Below are 20,770 nucleotides of genomic sequence, written 5' to 3' on the forward strand. Positions count from 1 at the left end.
CCAACTCTGGAAAGCTTTGATCCTAGAACCTGTCAGGGTTGTCTGTTCAGGACTCTACAGAAGGATGAGAAGTTCTGTCTGTCAAGCTTAAATGTGAGGAATTGGGCTTAAAACACAAAGGGTGAGGAAGGTGTTTTGGAACTACATAGAAATGGTGGTTGTACAACGTTGTGAGTAGACCAAATGACACTGAATTCTTCGCTTTAAATTGGTTCATCTTTTTTTTTTTTTTTTTTTGAGACAAGTCTCGCTTTGTTGCCCAGGCTAGAGTGAGTGCCGTGATGTCAGCCTTGCTCACAGCAACCTCAAACTCCTGGGCTCAAGCAATCCAACTGCCTCAACCTCCCGAGTAGCTGGGACTACAGGCATGCACCACCATGCCTGGCTAATTTTCTCTATATATTAGTTGGCAATTAATTTCTTTCTATTTATAGTAGAGACGGGGTCTTGCTCTTGCTCAGGCTGGTTTTGAACTCCTGACCTTGAGTAATCCACCCACCTCGGCCTCCCAGAGTGCTAGGATTACAGACGTGAGCCACCAGCACCTGGCCTAAATTGGTTCATCTTTTAAAATTCTTTTCTACAGATGGGGTCTTGCTGTGTTTCCCAGGCTGGTCTTGAACTCCTGGCCTCAAGTGATCCTCCTGCCTCAGCCTCCCAAAGTGCTGGGATTACAGGTGTGAACCGCCATGTCCGGCCTGATTAATATTGTTTTACCTAAAAATGTGAATTTTAAGCTGGGTACCTATAGTCCCAGCTACTTGGGAGGTTGAGACAGGAGGACTGCTTCAGCCCAGGAGTTTGAGGCTGCAGTGAACTATGATTGGGCCACAGCACTCCAGTCTGGGGTTGGCAAACACCTGGAGACAGAGCAAGACCCCACCTCCAAAACAATATTAAATTGTAATTTCACCTAAAAAAAATACGAAAGGAGCCATTTTATGTCTGATGCACTTCAGAGTGGAATAGTGAAGATTCCAAGAAATGGAACATGCCTATCTTGGGGGAGAGGGTAGGGTATGGCCAATCTACTGCTCTAGCCGGAGGACCCAAGAAGTTCATGAAAGCATTGCTTTCTTGATCATCCCTCCTAAGAACCTTTCATTCTTTCTTTGCTTTTCGAACTGATATAATGATGTTTAGTACATGCTAAATTAATGGTGATTTCATAACTGGGGATAGTTAGTACATCCACATTATCGGGCGTTGGCAAGCAATCAGGGAACTATAGCCATAGGCAGCAATAACAACTTCCAGAAAGACAAGTTTTCCTTTCTTAGAATGTCTGTTGACTCTTACATTGGCTTTATTCAGTACTGCCCTTAGTTCATTGTCATTGCAACTTGAGTTATAATGTTCTGAGGTGCTCTGCATTTGGAAAGGGAAATTAGCCATCAAGACGTAAGAGAGGAAGGCATGAAATGTTCATTTATTTTCCAGTAAGGATTTTCTAAAAAGGCACTACTTTTCACTAGTCTTGCCTAGAGTGTCTTTGACATATTTCTTGTCTAATTGAAATGGGATACACAATTCTCCAGCTTTTACTCTCAGGGAGGTGTAGCTGGTGAAATGGAATACCAAGTGCACTGGAGTTCTTGGGGCAAGCCTGGTCAAGCCTTGCAGGGTTTTGTCCATGGATTTTGATGTTTAGCCTAAATGAGATGAGAAGCCACTGAAAGTAATTTAAGTAGTTGGATGGACAAGATTTGAATGCAGTGCAGAATGAACTGTAGGTAGGGCAGGGGAGAATGCAAGATAGGAGTCTTTTGTAGGATAGCAGGGTAGAGTGCATGGTGATGTTGGGGGGGGGGTGTCGGTACAATGGAGAGAACTTAGGGTATAAAAATTTATAGAACTTGATGTTGGACCAGCACTAGGACAAGATAAACTTCATTTCCAACCCCCCCCCCCCCCGACCATTTGCAAATCTGCAGTTAACAGCACTGGTTGCTACTAGTTTTCTTTATTCAAGTACATTCTCTACATATAAAGATTTTAAGTGTTGGTGGGGAAGGTGCAACTGATTGGGAAATGAACTTGAGCACTGACCCAGAGCAGACTTGAGTATGTCATAGGATTATTTTTAGCCATTTTAACAAAACATCCTACAAGATAGTTTTAGTGTTACATGAACCAAGATTTATTCATTTCTAGTGTTCTACAAAAGTCCAGATGAATTTTTTTTTTTGAGAGTCTCACTTTGTTGCCCAGGCTAGAGTGAGTGCTGTGGCGTCAGCCTAGCTCACAGCAACCTCAATCTCCTGGGCTCAGCAATCCTACTGCCTCAGCCTCCCGAGTAGCTGGGACTACAGGCATGCGCCACCATGCCCGGCTAATTTTTTCTATATATATTAGTTGGCCAATTAATTTCTTCTTATTTATAGTAGAGACGGGGTCTCGCTCTTGCTCAGGTTAGTTTCGAACTCCTGGACTCAAACAATCCACCCGCCTCGGCCTCCCAGAGAGCTAGGATTACAGGCGTGAGCCACCGTGCCCGGCCCAGATAAGTTTTAAATTCTTAGAATCCTACGGAAGCATTCAAATCTGGAAAAGACCTTAAGAGTGCCCTTTTTTTTTTTAATATAAAGAGACAGGGTCTTGCTCTGTCAGCCAGGCTGGAGTGCAGTGGTATGATCATGGCACGCTAGTCTTGAACTCCTGGGTTTAAATGATCCACCTGCCTCAGCCTCTTGAGTAGCTAGGATTACATGTGTATACCACCACACCTGGCTAATTTTTTAAAAGTATTTTGTAGAGATAGGGTTTTGCTATGTTGCAGAGGCTGGTCTCACTCCTGGCCTCAAGCCACCTTCCTGCCTCAGCCACCCAAAGTGCTGTGATTGCAGGTGTGAGCCACTATTTGTTCATCTCACTATTTTTGCAGATGAGTAAAGAGGCTCAAGACTTGCCCACAGTCACATAACCTCACGGCAGAGTTTGGATTAGTTCAGAGAACTCACCTTCCAGTAGACCTTTCCATTTAACTTCTTAGCCTTGGTTTCCACATCTGTAAAATGGGATTAATACCCCCTTTGTAGGATGGCTGTGAGGATTAACTCATGAGGCTCATGGAACAGTGCTAGGTTCACATTGTAAGTGATTAATGAGGATTAGCTGCTATTCTTGGCTAGAGGGGCAACAGTCAAATTTCAAAATACCAAAAGGACCCAGACACAAACTCCAAACACAGGACTGTGAGGTAAGCCCAGCAAGAGAGCAAGCAGTGACATTGGGAGACTTGAATAGCCACATTTTAGTCCTGGCTCGGGCACCAGCTAATGCTATATGACTTGGTGAAACTTTTTCACACAAAAAATAATCCTCCACAAAAAAGTTATGGAGGAATTTCTTCTGGAAGGACTGTACAGGTATGTGGGTAGGCAGACTACCATCACTATTCAGAAAGTTCTGGAGTACCCACACAGTAGGAGATAAGAGGGGTAAGGGCATAAACATGGGTTCTAGCCAGAAGCCAGGACCTGGAGGAGGCTGGACATGACTGACTTGTGCCACTAGCTTCTCCTAGGGTCTCATAATATTGAAAGAGTCAAAGCACATTAAGAAAAAAGCACAAGCTTTTTCCTGTTAAGGGTGAAAAGGAAGTTGGGCATGACCACTGCGCTTCACTTTTTTTTCAGACAGAGTCTTGCTGTTGCCAAGATAAGAGTGCAGTGGCATCACCCTATCTCAATGCAACCTCAAACTCCTGGGCTCAAGGGATCCTTCTGCCTCAGCCTCCCGAGTAGCTGGGACTACAGGCATGCACCACCATGCCAGGCTGATTTTTTCTATTTTTAGTAGACACAGGGGTCTTGCTTTTGCTCAGGCTGATCTCAAACTCCTGACCTCAAGTGATCTTCCCAAGTTGGCCTCCAAGAGTGCTAGGGCTACAGGGTGAGCCACCGTGCCCAGCCTAGTGCTTCACTCTTACCCTTAATCAATGTAAATAGTATCTTATTAAGAGGTGGTCAGTGATATTGGGGGTTTTACCTTTTTAAAAACTAAGAATGCACAAAGAAGCCTCTGTGGATCAGAGGTAGGCAGAAGGAGAGAAATCTAACTTAAAAAGAAACATGCAATCCCACTCTTCTAGATGTTGATACTTTTCTCTTCCTAAGAGTTAGGGAAGAAAACCAGAGGTATTAGAAACCACCAGGCTGCTAGGTCGAGAGTATGCTGGGAACTTATGGTGAGGCCACAAGCACAAGTCCCAGCTCCAGAGGCCCTGCAGTGGGCTGTTTCCTGCCCAACCCTGGTGTCTACATTATATACAGCATTTAAGCTAAACTGGGGAAAGTGGGTGACCACTTAATTTTGCTAATACCTATAATTTTGCTAATACCTACCCACCAACCCTACCCAGCCACACCTACCCACCAGAGCTGAACAGAAAGGGCTGCCTGACACCCGAGTTTTATTGTTTCCACTTTATTGCTCAAGCACAGAACTTGAGGTGAGCCTGGACCTTCAGCAACGTGCAGAGAAGCTGAGGGGGGTAGGGATACAACCTGGCTGAGAAGGCAGGGGAAATACTGGAAGGGGGTAAAAGGGGTGGTCACCATGACACCAGAAGATACCATCGGCCACACCATCTAGGGTGAGGAAGGGGATAGAGAGAAGTAATGGGCACAGCAGTAGTTTATCCCATGCCCCTAGCACCCACATGGGAGGCCACATGTTTGGAACTGGACTACGAGGGGAAAAGGATGAGGAAACAGCTGCCCAGGAGTCTCCCTCTCCACCCTGGTTTCACATCAGACTCCATCCCTACCACTTGCTCCCTTCTACCATTGGAAAAATGGACCTAACAAAGGGAGCAAAATAAATTAATGTTCTGATGAGTATGTGCGGATGGATATATGTTCATGTATAATGGGTGGGGAAGAGGGGGTGACACCACCTAAAATTATCCCCTATCTCAATCCCCCCCAGCCCACTCCTTTTCCCCCTTCCCCTCAAAACCACCATCCAGATAGAAAAATAAAGGTCTAATTCACTCAAAATTCTTCAGTTTTTACAAAACTAACAGGGTGGAGCAGGGGAGGGAGCAGGGGAGGCAGGCAGCCACAGAAGGGCTGGGGAGAGGCTATGCTTCTGTCTCCACCTGAGACTGGCTCGCTGCCATGTTGTTCTTCTGCTCGTCCTTCATCTCTGTGTCAGTGGAATGGTCTCCTGCAGCTACTTCTGCCTTGGCCTGCAAGGAAGGAGGAGGAGCTGAATTCTCAAGTAAAAAAGCACATGATTTTTACCTGAATTACATGGATACACCAATTCTCCCAGATTTGTCCTAAAAGATATACCTGTAGGTTGGGTAAGGTGGCTCACGCCTGTAATCCTAGCACTCTGGGAGGCCAAGGTGGGAGGATCGCTCAAGGTCAGGAGTTTGAAACTAGCCTGAGCAAGAGCAAGACCCCTGTCTCTACTAAAAACAGAAAGAAATTGGCCAACCAAAAATATATAGAAAAAATTAGCTGGGCATGGTGGCGCATGCCTGTAGTACCAGCTAGCTATTCAGGAGGCTGAGGCAGGATCGCTTGAGCCCAGGAGTTTGAGGTTGCTGTGAACTAGGCTGACACCACGGCACTCTAGCTCAGGAAACAGAGCAAGACTTTGACTAAAAAAAAAAAAAAAAACCCCCCAAAACCCCCACTATATTCACACAATGGAATACTATATAAGCCTAAGAGACAATGTGAAAGCTCTTTTAAACTGATGTAAAATAAGCTTCCAACTGTTATTATTTGAAAAAATACAATATAGGAAGTAATAGAGTATGTTGTTTCCTGTTAGGGGAAAGGGAGAAAGCAACATAAATGTGTCTGCTTGTGCATGTGACATACCAAACAATACAAGAAGGATCATTTGCTTCTGGGGGAGGCAGACTTTTTACTACCTATCCTTTGTGTAATTTGAATTTAATATTACTTATTTAAACACTTACGGGTGGGTTTCCAGTTCTGATCACACAATAACCCTAGACCTATCAGCAGAGTTTATTACTTAGGGAACATACATGCTTCCCCTTATTGCTCCAGACAAGAGGGCAACTTCCGGTTTCTAGGGTTGGCACAGACAACTGTAGGTACAAAAAGCCCACGCCAGCTGGGCTGAGCAGAGGGATGCCATTCCACCTGTTTCCAATCCTGATCCTCACCTTGCTCTCCTCCTCAGCCAGCCTCTCAAACATGTTGGCATAGAGCTTCTTCTCCCGGGCAAGCTGCTTGCGGATCCGCTGCTGGCACACTGCCAACTGGGCTTTGGCAGCTTTGTTGCTGGGGTAGAGCTGCAGGACCTTCTGGAAGTCAGCCCGTGCCAGGTCATAGTCATTCACGGCCAGGTGGGCCTCTCCCCGGCGGAAGAGGCCCTTTTCGTTGCTGCTGTCCAGTTCCAATGCCTAAGGATGCAGAGAGGAGACAACACAGTGAGAGCTTAGGTCCTGCAGCTCATCTGGCTAAGGCTGATTTACAAAGGTGCCCCTCAGCAGGATGAGGAGGAACGGAAATGGCTGGCTCCAATCTGGAAAAAATATGGCCTGGGGCATTAAATGGAAAGGACCAAAGTCTATAAAGGAACCTCATTTAGTTCAAGAGGCAAAGAGGGAGGACAGCAGGTCTTTGGATGAAAGAAAAGGACCTCTGACATTTCTTTTCTCTTTAGAATAAAACAGGCAGGTAAGACAGAAAGGCTAAGAACTGCAGTGGGAGAAAACTTTTAAGTAGTTCTTCCCACTCAGTGCTTCCTCCTATTTCTGTGCCAACTGCCTTCCACCACTCAAGCCAAGGTGCTTACTAATCACATCTGTGCCTCTGGGCCCATAACCTTGGATCCCACCCATCCACCCACTTCCCTACCCTAGTCACCAAGGGTAAGTTTCAGACATGCTGGCAACTCACCCAACCTTGCCTGGGAATGTTGCCCCCATGCCCTCTATGGGGGCCTCACCTTGTTACAGCTTTCAATGGCAGCTGAGAAGGCCTGCAGTTTCAGATGACACATGGCCAGGTTGAGGTGGGAGGCCAGTCGGAGGGCTTGTGCCTTCTGTGCTTCCTCACTGGAAAAACTTGACTCGTATTCCAGCCAGGACACAATCTTCTTATACTGTAGCAAAGCTTGCTTGTACTTGCCTTCCTAGAACAGGAGAGAGGCTCAGGTACCTAGCACAGGTTCAGTGGCAACAGGCTACCATACCCTGCAGACACCAGTGACCTATGGGCACCAGATTCCAGCCTCCATGACTCTCACTGGCAAGACCAGTAAGCTCAAATACACTAGGTGAAGACTACAGGTGCCAACCTGTCCACTTCTTAGCAGAAAATAATCTCAGTCATCAGAGGGAAGGGTGGGCTCAGAGCAGCCCTCCCTGGGAGTCTGTGTCCTTAGGACAATGACTGTTGGCTCACCTTGAAGTACACAGTGCCCCGCTCTTTCACTATGGTGCTCTGTTCCAGCTTCTCCTCTGAACTCATCTCCCAAGACTCCTTGGCCTGCCACACCCCAGGGGAGAAACAAAGTTGTCAGCTACCCCAGAGTCATCTACAGGGTGGAATCTGACTTCAGGATAGGGAAGACCTAAACAAACTCACCTTCTCAAAATTCTTGAGGTGTAATTTGTATTTCAGCTCAGCAAATGGTGGGATTTGGAACTTTTCCTTCCCAACACTGCCAAAAGCATAGCTAAAGGGGTAAAAAACTTTGGGTCATCTCAGCAGCCCTTAACCTATTCCAGGCTGAAAAGGCTTCCTGTCCACTTCCTGGAAAGTACCTTCCTCCCTTTAGACTTTGTTCAAATGTTTCCAGTGTGGCAAAATTTTCCCTGACCTCTTCACACAATTAGGTGGTCCCTTAAGCTCTTCTATATCCTTCCAATAACTCGTAACAATGCAGTGGTATGATTACTTATTTAAATGGGACCCCACTAACAATGAACTAGAACCTGAAGGCAGGAACAATGTCTTTGAATCCCCAGGAATTTTCAGCAGCGTGTCTGGCACATAGTGGATGTGTTCTAATAAATGATGGCAACGACTGAATGAATTATGGGAGATGAAAATCTTGATGTTGGCAGAGAAGGGAATCTGTAGCAACTATGACTGAAAAGATGAGGCTTCGATCCAAGGAAATGTAGACAATTGTGGCCACACTTCTAATTACACTGAAGGGATCATAATGATGTGTGTTTGGTTTGCCTAGAGTTGCAGTGAACACATAGAGGGGAAAGGATACAAATAGCCAGTTATACAACTCACTGTGGACATTCACATCTCTGAACTTGGTGTGCTTTCCTGCTCTACAAAGTGCCCAGCCCTTACCTGGGCTTGAGGTACACAATGGAATGTTCTCCTTTCTCCATGCGCTGAATGACCCTCTCCAGCCCGCAAGGCAGATCCAGACTCTCCCCCTCGCCGACCTCAAAGTGAAGTTCACGCTGGTCAAAGAGCTGGTCCTTGTAGTACCCTTCCAGTGCAACTGGCATTAAAGAGAGGCAAGGTACCAGGGGCATGAGAGGGCAGGTGACTTAGGAAAAATGCCATCAGTCTACCTATATATCACCCCATCACTTCTTGCCCCCAAGATGCCGCTATCTTATTCTCAGACCTGGAGAGATGTAAACAGGGTACGGTCTAGCCCTTCATTTTATGGAGGAGAAAATAGGCTCAGAGAAGGGAAATTTGTCCAAAGCCACCCAGGGCCTAAGTATCAGAATCAAGATGAAATCCCAGACTATACTGTCTCACCCTCCACGACAGCACCCTCGTTGGGTCTGGCATAGCCTTCACCCCGAGTCTGTATTCTGCGGATGATTCCGCCATCTTCATCTTCTGTCAGGTCCTCTCCCTTGAACTCAAACAACTCCACCTGTGGGACAAGAGGTGAAAACGACACAATTTCTTCTCATACTAACTCATCAACAGTGAAATACAAACTTAGTAACGTGTCCAGGTCAGACGCTGTGGCTCACGCCTGTAATCCTAGCACTCTGGGAGGCCGAGGTAGGCGGATCTCTCAAGGTCAGGAGTTCGATGCTAGACTGAGCAAGAGACCAAGACTCTGTCTCTACTAAAAATAGAAACAAATTAATTGGCCAACTAGAAATATGTAGAAAAAATTAGCTGGGCATGGTGGCGCATGCCTGTAGTCCCAGCTACTCGGGAGGCTGAGGCAGGCAGATCGCTTGAGCCCAGGAGTTTGAGGTTGCTGTGAGCTAGGCTGACGCCATGGCACTCTAGCCCAGGCAACAGAGTGAGACTCTGTCTCAAAACAATAACAACAACAACAAAAAACCAACTTAGTAACATGTCCCGAGAGTTCTTAGTAACTGCCAGACTAGATCTGACTTCAAGGGCAGTTACATGAGGAGTTCGACAAAATGGCACTTTTGCTAAGTTCTTGCGAGTTGTGCTAGTCCCTGCTTCCGTAGAGGTAGGCAGGTCATACGAATTTAAGTTAACTTCAGGAAAGCAAATATTTGCTACCTGCGCCACTTAATAAGAACATGTTCCAAATAATCCTAATTCAGGCTACTTTAGAAGCCCAATCTGGTGGGCATTAGAAATGAGTACCATCTCTTAGAAGTCTTCTGGACATTCTTCAAATGTCCACTGATGGGCTCAGCCATTTTTGGACTGAACAGTATCAAGTTCCACCTCTTTAGTGAGGCCTTCCCTCACCCCTTGACCTCCCAAGAGAGGCATCTCTCTCTCCTCTCATCTCTGAACTACCAATATTCTATACTGTCATTTATAACTGTGCACAGTTTCTGACCGCTTTCAGTTAAAATGACAAACCCATCTCTTCCAGGTACCCCTCTCAAGATAAAGATGCCTCAACCCTTTACTCTACACTTTGAGTCTGGAGGGGGGTTCACAGCTACCCCTTCCTACCTGGCAGCAGCATGGCTAGCTGCCTTCTCCACTTCTCCTCCTCCCCTAAGGCCAGGCCCTCAGCCTTGGCTACATTGTCTCCAAGAGGCAGGAAGGGCTGGAGGGCAGCCAGCCACCAGGCTGAGATAAGGCCTGGCTCTTTGCCTGGATCTCTGTGGCCGGCCACTCACCTCAAACACAAGCGTGGCATTCGGGGGGATCTTTGGAGGGCTGCCTGCTGAACCGTAGGCATATTCTGGTTTGCAGGTGATGTGACACACTTCCCCCACCTTCATGGTTGCTATGGCAATGTCCCAAGCCTTGATGACCTCACCTGCAGGTACAGAGAGGCAAACAGGACCCCCTTATCAAGAGTCTGACTCTGGGCTCAAACAGTGTTCCCAGAGAGCGTTACTGCACCACACCATGGGGAAGCTGGACACTCACTGGAAAAGGAACCAGGAAGTAAGATGCCTGGTTGCATTAAGTCCCGTCTGGTCTCAGAACTCTAACAGCGCATTTGACCCTACAAAGGAATTTAAGAAGCAATGCAGTCTACCCTTGAAGGAGGAGTGAGGTGTTGAGAGGTGATAAGAAAGGGAGATAGAGATCAATATCATTACAGAGTAGTAGAAGAAAAAAAGAGTAATGGACTATGATAAACCGCTGGTCATTGAGCCTGTGAGAATATGGTTTCTGCTCGTGATAGCCTGAAGCCTATCCTACCAGCCCACTAACCATGCCTACCTTTTCCCAGGTCAAAGGAGAATTTGTCCTTGCGATCCAGACTGGAGTCAAACTTTGTGCCGTCTAACAGCCAGCCAGTGTAGTGGACAAAGACTCGGTCCCCAATCATGGGCGTCTCTGTGCCTGTGCCCTCTCGCTTGATGACCTGGGATGAAGTGGGAGAGAGTGAGTACGCCAGGGATGAGGGCAGAAAGGGGCACCAAAACTGCCCACAAGCCTCTGAAGGGAATATAAAGGGCTCTTCCGCTTCCACCCTTCCCTGCCCCTGCCTACTTTTAAGCAGATTCAAGTACCAACCCTCAAATGATTCTGTTACTAGTAACTTGGCTAGGAGTGGACTAACCTCCCTGCACCCTTGAGGTACAGCAAGACTTGGCTTGAAAAAAGACAAAAGACGTGAGGTAAAAAGTTTTTACTGTATGGAGATGCCTTTTAAAACTCTCTGGATCTTAACTGTAAAGCCAGTGATGATAATCCCTATCTCCTAGAGTTGTTGGAAGATTAAACCATTAAAGGGCTGAATAAAAGGTTATTATTATCAGCAGCAAAGGGGGAAGTATTTATGCTGCATTTCCTTGTTTTTCGTAAATGCCGGTGGTCATCTGATCCGGGTATGGTTTGGAGAAAGGAGAACAAGAGGAATACGGGTAACAAAGAGAACAGAATAGTTCAAACAGGTATAAGAAAAAATCATGTTACAGATAAGCCCAGAGGCTCTCCATCCGCCCCTGAACTCTGACTTGGGACATGAGTAGTCCTTACTGGTAGGATAATTAAGTTCAAGGCTAGAGTATTTCCCAGGAACTTACAGGCTTCTTTCTGTTTCTCTTCTTTAGCATTTACAAAAGGTGACACCACGGGCTACCTGATAAGTTGTGGTTAACCTGAGGGAAAACTTCCATGAAAGAGTGGAAAGAGACCTTAAGAAATAGAAAAGTCAAAGGGAAGGGGTGAAGAATATAAAGAGAAAAGGACTTCCTGCAATAACAACCTGTATAATATAAAAGCAGCAGGATGATGGAGAGAGAGGGGAAAGCCACATGCCTACAGGAAGAGCTGCTATAGCAGGCGCATGAGGTCCCAAGTATCTGGGGCAAAGCCAGATGCACTTCTAGACCAGGTAAAGGCTCCCTGAGGTAGGTGGCACACGCGGGGAACTGAGCAGTGGGAAGTCAGGATGAGAAGAAACAATGGATGGGGTGAAGGCATGAAATGCAGGCTAAGGATTTCGCCATCCAGGACTCTCGGCAGAACCTGCTCTGACCTGTGGCTAGTTGTCCTGACCCAGGTCAAGACGCCCTCCCCCTCGCTCCTCGGGCTATTTGTAGTCAAGCAGTTACTCAGCAGCAGACTGCAAGGCAAAGCACCTCCTCCTCGCCCCACACCCCAAGCCCCAACTCCAGAGGGCTAAGTGGGGGCGAGGGGAGGAGAACTACAGGTCCCAGCATGCACTGCTCCCCGGTTTTCCCCGAGCAGAGGGAGTGGGCCCGGCCGAACCGGCCGCCCCGCGGGGTTCCACCGACCCGGGCGCCGAGGGAGCGGAGCACGCCAGAACCCTCCTCGCGGCCAGGCCCGGGCGCCGAGCCGCACAAAAGGCCTCTGGGCCAGGAAATCACTTTCGGGAGCCGCTCCACCTCCTAGCTAATATTTAACTGCCAGGGTGGGCGAGCTCTCGCGCCACCACCGACAAGGTGGCCCAGGGACTTCCCGGCTGCGGCTGGTAGGGAAGGAGCCAGCAGCTCGGCCGGGCCGCGAGGTCGGGTGGAGGTGAGGGGGCGGCGTCGGAGCAGGCCCGCGCCCGGGCCCCCAGCCCGTACCCAGCCGCGGCTCGCGTGCGCCCGATGGCCGCCCCGCCCCTCTCCGCAGCACCGCGCACGCCGGAGTTGGCGCCGCAGTCTCGGCCCCCCGCCCGCGCCCAGGCGCTGCGGGCCGGGGCCCGGAAACAGGCTTCCGAGGGCCCCGGAGAGGGCCATGCCGCGGCCTGCGCACCGAAGCCGCCCCCTCCGCACTCCAACAGCGCAGCCCGGTCGAGGAGGGCGATGCACCGGCCGCCGGTGCACGACCCACCCGGGGAATGGTCCAGAGGCTGCGGAGCCGGCAGCCCCGACCCGTGCCCGGGTTGGGGGCTCCCGAGCTCGCCGGAAGGGCGGTCGCGCTGGGCGCCCGGGGCCCGGCCGCCCCCGCAGGCCCTCGGCCGCCCCCCCTCACCTTTAGTACGCCTTCATCTTGCTTGGGGCTGAGGTCCACTCCCTCGAGGGGCAGCGGTGTCGACTGCGCCCCGCTCTCGGCCGCCTTCATCTCCTCAGCGGTCATCGCCGCTTGGCGCGCCGTTTACTCCGGGAGCTGGACACCGGGCGCGAGCCCAGCGCTGTCGCCCGCCGGGCCTGCCTGCCTGCCTGCCAGCCAGGCGAGCGGGCGCTGGCGCAGCGGCCGCGAACTGCGGGGCGGGCGAAGGCTCGAGCGCCCCTGCTACCGGCGCTCGCAGTGGCGGCGGGACGGGCGCGGGCGCGGGAGTGGGAGGGGAACGCGCTGCGAGGGGCGCGATTGGTCCCACCCGCCATGAGGGCGGGGCCGGCGGGAGCCGGGGCAGGAGCGGGGACGGGGGGCGGGGGTGGAGAAGTTTCTAGAGGACTGCGGCTGCTGAGCCGGTTCGGGCTCTTGTGCTGAAGGCGCTTTTACGATTTTTTTTCTGGATCGTTCCACCGGCTGGCTGCCTGCTCCCTCCCCCTTCTCCCGGGACCCTCGGACTCTGGGGATCCCCCAGCGCTCTGCCCGGACCCTCCCCCGCCCGTTTCCCGCTCTGCCTGGATTCTTCCAGACACTTCTGGATCCCCGGCATCCCTCCCGACGCGGGCCTGTGGGCCGCTCAGACCGGCCGCGGCGGTTGCGGCCGCGGCGGGTTCCCGGGGGCGGGCGGCCGGATGTGCGCGGCGCGGGACGGGCGGAGAGCGCGGCGGCCCTCGCGACCTGGCGCCAGAGGACAGGGAATTCGGGCGCAGGAGGGAGTGGACGGCGGCCACCCGGTGCACAGAGTGGGGCGAAGCAACTTCGCTTTCCTCAGAGCCGGGGAGACCCAGCTGCGGCCAGATGTTCTGCCTTTGGCTTCTTGAGATGCTCGGAGCGGCCGATTTGCAAGAAGTGATCCGCCGAGCTGAGGACTCTTTAAATGGGGCACATACTAAGGGGATCTTCCCCGTCGATAAGAGTGCTGTTTCGGTTAACGCTTGCCAACAATAATGGTGAACCCACGAAGTTAGGCGTTCCGTTTTCCTAAAGGTCCACAGAAGGAATATTCTCAGTCTTTGGTTCCCAAGTGTTTACTGACCGCCGGGGAGCAGGCAGCGTGTGTGGCGGGTCCCAATTTGTGGCTAGTTACCTTAATAATGGCTGTTTGACCCAAAGAGCCTGATTTGTTCAGCACTTACCACCGGTTTGGTGTCAAATAGTTATTGGCTGAATGAATTTTTATTCCAGTAATAACATTTTCTTGGGAGCTCTTGCTAAGTTGTCCGGCACTGTGCTGTCGGACGCAAACGACCTCATCTAGGTAGGTAATTGAAAGAGCTACTGGAGATGAAATTTCAGTATCATCAACGTGATTAATTATTATAGCTCCTTCTGAGGAAACTTGACTAGAAGGTGAAGCAGAAGAAATAAAACCAGCATTCTCTCCAGCAATTTACAGTCTAAATGAGTTTAGCCACAACTAAGAAATGTCTCGTTAGGGGCTGGAGATACCTTCAGGGGATGTGGGGGAAGGGGTTTGCTTCTGTAGGGTTAAATGTATTTCTTTTTTTACAGAAGTAATAGTGCGGAGGGTCACCCAAACTCCAAGAAACCAGGATGGGGCATGCTGGCTTGCGGGATGGCCGTTTTCTCCTGTGGTTGGCTTATGCACCTGCTGATTCTCCGTGTGTGGTAGTTTCTTTTAATACTAGGGCCATTTGTTTGACAAAACAAGTCGGAATAAAAGAGTTGACCTTTAGAGTAATGCTCTTCTGCGTCTTTTTCTTCATTGGAAGTAGACAGTGTTGGTCCAACTCCTTTAATTCTGTTCAGCCCATACTAATTGAGCACTATAAGATGTGCCTGCCATTGCATAAATACATAACTTAATAGTGGTGGAAAGAGCATGAGCTTTGGTGTAAGGAAAGAGTTGGGTTGCCCATGTGCTAGCTGTTTAATTTGGGACAGGTTACTTAATCTTTAAGTCTCAATTTCTTGTCTATAAAATGGGGCTAGTAATATGTGTGAGTGAGGGTTATTTGATGATGAAAAGAGAGGGTATGAATGTATTGTATCAAGCACCATGTTAGCCTCTAAGCCAGTGGTTAGTAAATAATGGTCGTTATTCTGATGTGATAAGCACTATGGTGGAGATGCGGACAGAGAGCTAAGAACAGAGATACTGGGTGGAAGAGCCTGAGGCCAAGGTTCCCAGTGAGAAAGCTCTATCTCCACTCAGTGAAGCAGTAAATGAGGGGGATACAGGCATTGGGGTCTTGAATTCGGGAGGAGGACCTTATTGTTTCTAGAATTTTTCCTGGTTGTTTATATTTTTCTGATGGTAAAACTCACACATACTCACTGTAGAAAGTGCACAGATGTTTTATTCTCATTCCTCCATCTTCTCACCCCTTCCCCAGCCCATTTAAATTGGTATTTTTTTTTTTTTTTGAAACAGAGTCTCGCTCTGTCGCCCAGGCTGGAGTATAGTGGCATGCAAGATCATAACTCATAGCTCACAGCAACCTCTAACTCCTGGGCTCAAGTGATCCTCCTACCTTAGCCTCCAGAATAGCGAGGACCATAGGCTCACACCACCACGCCCATCTAATTAAAAAAAAATCCTTTGTTTTGTAGAGATAGTGTCTTGCTGTGTTCCCTAGGCTGGTCTTGAACTCCTGGCCTCAAGAGATGCTCTCTTCTTGACCTCTCAAAATGCTGGGATTATAGAAATGAACCACTGAACTTGGCCTAAATTAGTATTCTTTTTTTTTTGAGACAGAGTCTTGCTTTGTTGCCTAGGCTAGAGTGAGTGCCATGGCATCAGCCTAGCTCACAGCAACCTCAAACTCCTGGGCTCGAGCGATCCTCCTGCCTTAGCCTCCCGAGTAGCTGGGACTACAGGCATGTGCCACCATGCCCGGCTGATTTTTTCTATATATATTAGTTGGCCAATTAGTTTCTTTCTATTTATAGTAGAGACGGGGTCTCGCTCTTGCTCAGGCTGGTTTCCAACTCCCGACCTTGAGCAATCCACCCGCCTCGACCTCCCAGAGAGCTAGGATTACAGGCGTGAGCCACTGCGCCCGGCCTTAGTATTCTTATTAAACATAGTTTAACAGGTATTACTCAAAAATTCTTCCAAAATTTCTCCTTTTGTAAGAGGAAGAGAGCCCACTTTTTATCATTCACCTTACTCTGTAGGTGACTCATGCTGGGTCTAAAGCTTCATTATTGCCAGAATGAGCCTTTCTGAGTTTACCTGGCTATCTCCCCAACTCTGAGGCTATCCTTTACACATCCTTTAAAAACCTTTTGTTTTTACAGCTTATGTTTTGAGCTTCTTAGGCTGCCAGTGCACTTAACATTTAAAAAATTATGTAGTATTTGAATCATTCAAAAGAATGTGAGATAAGTATGTGTGTATAAATATGTGTAAATACATGTATGCATACACATGTTATACAGCATACCAACACAATGAAATCTGAGAACCTACTACCCAACCTAAGAGCTAGAACATTACCAGTATAATTTGTGTTGAAAATGTAATGCCAGAAAATGTTACATAATTTCCTGGTACTTTTGGTGTCTATTGATTGAGAAAACACAAATAATGCTGACCAAAAGAACTACTCCACATTTAATAAAACATTTATTTATTTTAGTGATGATAGCTCCATTTTCATATAACTTTAAAATAGGCCTGTATGTGAAGTCTGTACATGGTGGAGACCTGGATAGTGTAAAGTTTAAGCTCACAGGCTCTAGATTGGATTCACTTGGGTTCAAATGCCATCACAGGCTGTAGATTGGGTTTATGTAGGTTCAAATCTCAGCTCATAACTGAGCTCACTGTCAGTCTTTGGGCAAGGTTTCCTCATCTCTAAAAAGGCAGTCATGATAGGACCCGGATTGAAACAAGATGGTGGGCTCATGGTGAGGAGCTGTCAAGGAATGAAAATTGGTGTGCCTAGAAGCAGATTTTAAAAGCAGTTCTTCTTTAAAACATCTTTTTTCATACTACCTGATAAGCATCTTGAACACCATGGCCACAGCAGCAGTAAAATGGATGATATCAAAGAGACCCATCTTGAAACATTTATTTCCAATCCAAAATGGAGCTTTATCTTGTGTTTGTCATAAATCTACATATTCTTCTCTACCAGATGACTATAATTGCAAAGTTGAGCTTGCTTTGACATCCGATGGCAGGACGATAGAATGCTACCACCCTTCGGTGGACATTCCATATGAACACACAAAACCTATCCCTCGACCAGATCCTGTGCATAAATAATAATGAAGAAACACATAATCACATGCTGAAAACCAGATTAGCAGAAAAAAGTGAAAACCTTGAGCAAGGACCCATGATAGAACAACTTAGCAAAATGTTCTTTACTACTAAGCACCGTTGGTATCCTCGTGGACAGTATCACACTTGTCATAAGAAACTGAACCCTCCAAAGGACAGATAATATTGAGGTTCTTCAGGGAATCAGAGAGAAATGTCCCTCATTTGCCATTTGGGGAAATGTAATCTGGTGTATTCCCTAATATGTTATACAGTAAAATAGTAATAATAAAATGTCTTTTCATATAAAAATAAAATGGCAGTAACGATAGTACCTAATGCATAAGGGTTTTCTTTGAGGATTAAGTGGTTATAACATGTGAAGTACTTAGAGCAGTGCATGGCAGATAGGAAGTAGGTAAATGTTAGTATGTGTGCCACATTTCTTTCATCAACCTGTTTATTACTGGAATGTGCAGTTGAAGACCTGGAGGTCTCCAACCCTGAGACTGATCACCACTGTGCCAGAGAGGGCTTTGCGCCACCAATTCCAGAGGAGTGCTTCTCTTCTGATGTTAAATGATGTCTGTGCCTTTTGCTCTTTTTCTTTTCTTTTTTTTTTTTGAGGCAAAGTCTCACTCTGTTGCCTGGGCTAGAGTGCCATGGCATCAGCCTAGCTCACAGCAACCTCAAACTTCTGGGCTCAAGCGTTCCTCCTGCCTCAGCCTCCCAAGTAGCTGGGACTACAGACATGTGCCACCATGCCCGGCTAATTTTTTTCTATATATTTTTAGTTGTCCAGCCAATTTCATTCTATTTTTTAGTAGAAACGGGGTCTCACTCTTGCTCAGGCTGGTCTCAAATTCCTGAGCTGAAACGATCCGCACACCTCGGCCTCCCAGAGTGCTAGGAATACAGTCGTGGGCCTGACTTTTGCTCTTTAATGCTTATGAACTTGACTATTTAACTTACAGTAGCTTTGTATGATGATATTTGTCATTCCAAGAAGACTGAGAGCCCCTTGAAGATAAAGACTTGGTTTTGGCTGGGCTTGATGGCTCACACCTGTAATCCTAGCACTCTGGGAGGCCGAGGCAGGTGGATTGCTGGAGGTTAGGAGTTTGAAACCAGCCTGGGCAAGGGTGAGACCCCATCTCTACTATAAATAGAAAGAAATTAATTGGCCAACTAACATATATATAAAATTAGCCGGGCATGGTGGCGCATGCCTGTAGTCCCAGCTACTCGGGAGGCTGAGGCAGGAGGATTGCTTGAGCCCAGGAGTTTGAGGTTGCTGTGAGCTAGGCTGGTGCCACAGCACTCATTCTAGCCTGGGCAACAGAGTGAGACTCTGTCTCAAAAAAAGAAAAAAAGACTTGGTTTTAACACTTCCTTGGGCCCTTCCATTATCTGATCTCCTTGAGGGGAGGGGGACGGGATATTTGTTGATTGTCCTTATGAAAGAAAGGTTTTTTTCCTTCTCTTTCATAAAATCTGATTTCTTGCTTCAGACAAAAATATATATTTTTGTTTTGCTCTTAGGGGAGATAAAAAGCAGCCAGTCTTCATCCTATTGTATGTATGAGTGCACTGAAATTTGTCTTTGGCCTCATTCTTCAGGGAGTCAAATAGCCAAATGCCTATTTCAGCATTATTTATACCTTCCTCAAATGTGTGTGATTAAGAATCATGTGTTTGTCTAGGTTATCATTATATCTATTAATAATTAGCACAACTAGGACATGGATTGTCATTCGGGAAAAATAAAATGTTCCCCCTCATTGTCCTCAGTTGAAAGTAAACATGTATTTATTTATTTATTTTATTGTTTTTAGACAAGGTCTTGCTATGTTGCCCAGGCAAGTCTTGAACTCCTGGACTCGAGTGATCTTTTGGCCTCAGCCCCTGCCTCCCTCCCCCAAGTAGCTGGGATTACAGGCTTGAGCCACTGTGCCTGGCTAAACATGTATTTAATATCATAAATGTGTGCTGTAGTGACTACAGGAACTATCCAGCAGTTGTCATTACTGAGAAATTAAATTATTGTTCCTTCAGTATGTCAAACTTCTATTTTTATTTTTATTTTTGAGACAGAATCTCGCTTTGTTGCCCAGGCTAGAGTGAGTGCCGTGGCGTCAGCCTGGCTCACAGCAACCTCAAACTCCTGGGCTCAAGCAATCCTGCTGCCTCAGCCTCCCAAGTAGCTGGCACTACAGGCATGTGCCACCATGCCCGGCCAATTTTTTCTATATATATTAGTTGGCCAATTAATTTCTTTCTATTTATAATAGAGATGGGGTCTCACTCTTGCTCAGGCTGGTTTCGAATTCCTGACCTCGAGCAATCCTCCCGCCTCGGTCTCCCAGAGTGCTAGGATTATAGGCGTGAGCCACGGTGCCCGGCCTGTCGAACTTCTATGATCGATCTACTCTTTAAAACATTTGAGTTATAATAGTATTAATAATAAAAATTTATGAGAGTTCGGATTTATTGTCATATCCTGGAAGTTCATTCTATGTTGGTAATAGTCAACTTTAGTCTAATCAAATATTGACTTTAATATTTATCCCTTCAGCATTTAGCCAAAATATGTACTCAGAACATCTCTGACTTTAACCCTTCACATGGGCTGTATATATAGGTTGTTACATAACCCTTCTTTCTACAAGTTGCTTGCTCTGAGGAACTATTCTGGTATTTCCTTAAGCTTGCTGGAAACCCTGCCAGGGGTGGGAATTCTCACATAGATTTCTGGATAGACCAGATCTATTCCTGGATAGACTCATGCACTTTTGGGGAAGAGGGGTATCTTTTTATTTTATTTTTTTGAAGGGGCTCTTGGTTTGCCATAGGCTTTGTCGATCAATTATTTGGCACCCAAACCACCCTGTCTTTCTTTCTCATGGGAAGGGAAAGGGAGAACATTGGAGAACATTCCTCAGCCCCTGTCCTCAAGGCTTGCCTCCACTAATTTACACTTCTTACAAATGGCCAGTTGGTATAGATTTAGTGAGCACCCACTATAGTTTCCTGGGTCAGTACTAGAGGCTGTGGGGTGTACAGTCTATGACAGAAGTAACCTTCCCTTAAGGAGCTTGCACATACAGAAAATTAGAACAAAACCCAGGCTGACCAGTGAGGCATAGAGGGTTATTCTGGCAGTAATATCTTGAACCACCCTGATCAAGATACAGAAAATTCCAGCACCTGACAGTCTTCCTCACATTCCCTCCCAGTCAATGATCATTTCCAGGAGTAACCACTGTTCCGACCTGTGTCATAACAGATTAGTTTTATCTGTTTTGAACATCATTCAAGAGGAATCATACAATGTATACTCATTTGTGACTGGTTCCTTTCATTCCATATTCTGTCTGTGAAATTCATCCATTTTATTGTATATAGGAGTAGTTCATTACCTTTAATTGCTTTATAATGTTCCATAGCCTGAATATACCACACATTATCCATTCTATTGTTGATGTTATTGGGGTGGTTTCCAGTTTGGGGCTATTATGAATAAAGCTTCTATGAACATTCTTGTACATGACTTTTGATAAACATAAATGCTTGTTTAAGTTTGGTGTATATCTAAGAAACGGAATTGCTGGGTCATAGGTTTTTCTTATGTTTAGCTTTA

At 47.2% G+C, this 20,770-nt stretch overlaps 1 protein-coding gene, 1 long non-coding RNA gene and 1 pseudogene across 3 annotated transcripts; 2 read left to right on the forward strand and 1 right to left on the reverse strand.

Annotated features, from left to right (window-relative positions):
• Positions 1–4,412: 4,412 nt before the first annotated feature.
• Positions 4,413–13,119, reverse strand: FKBP4 (FKBP prolyl isomerase 4). Of its 2 annotated transcripts, none has more exons than XM_012783198.3 (10): positions 12,816–13,119; positions 10,608–10,752; positions 10,052–10,194; positions 8,736–8,856; positions 8,310–8,466; positions 7,584–7,674; positions 7,401–7,484; positions 6,943–7,128; positions 6,155–6,394; positions 4,413–5,194 (listed from the first exon to the last, which is right to left on the reverse strand). In XM_012783198.3, the coding sequence occupies exons 1-10, from the start codon at positions 12,918–12,920 to the stop codon at positions 5,087–5,089; spliced, it is 1,380 nt and encodes a 459-aa protein (XP_012638652.1). In that variant the 5' UTR covers positions 12,921–13,119; the 3' UTR covers positions 4,413–5,086. The 2 variants fall into 2 exon arrangements, with proteins under 2 accessions (XP_012638652.1, XP_075863884.1); XM_076007769.1 differs by lacking the exon at positions 12,816–13,119 and adding an exon at positions 11,417–11,461.
• A 135-nt stretch (positions 13,120–13,254) lies between these two features.
• Positions 13,255–14,592, forward strand: LOC105881489 (uncharacterized). The gene is made up of 2 exons (XR_012921351.1): positions 13,255–13,846; positions 14,409–14,592. It is a non-coding gene; the product is annotated as an uncharacterized LOC105881489 (long non-coding RNA).
• Positions 14,593–16,576: 1,984 nt separating this feature from the next.
• LOC105881436 (large ribosomal subunit protein mL42 pseudogene) lies at positions 16,577–17,315 on the forward strand (annotated as a pseudogene).
• Positions 17,316–20,770: the final 3,455 nt, after the last annotated feature.

Source organism: Microcebus murinus, chromosome 10, assembly GCF_040939455.1.
Source record: "Microcebus murinus isolate Inina chromosome 10, M.murinus_Inina_mat1.0, whole genome shotgun sequence".
NCBI lineage: Eukaryota > Metazoa > Chordata > Mammalia > Primates > Cheirogaleidae > Microcebus > Microcebus murinus.

What these genes read in the sequence shown, in the direction of transcription:
- FKBP4 (XM_012783198.3), bottom strand. Translation starts at nt 12,920, where the DNA reads ATGACCGCTGAGGAGATGAAGGCGGCCGAGAGCGGGGCGCAGTCGACA. An exon ending in AAGATGAAGGCGTACTAAAG is followed by an intron (nt 10,753 to 12,815) that starts GTGAGGGGGGGC and finishes ACTTCATCCCAG; the next exon opens with GTCATCAAGCGAGAGGGCAC. An exon ending in CCATTGAAAGCTGTAACAAG is followed by an intron (nt 6,395 to 6,942) that starts GTGAGGCCCCCA and finishes CTGCATCCTTAG; the next exon opens with GCATTGGAACTGGACAGCAG.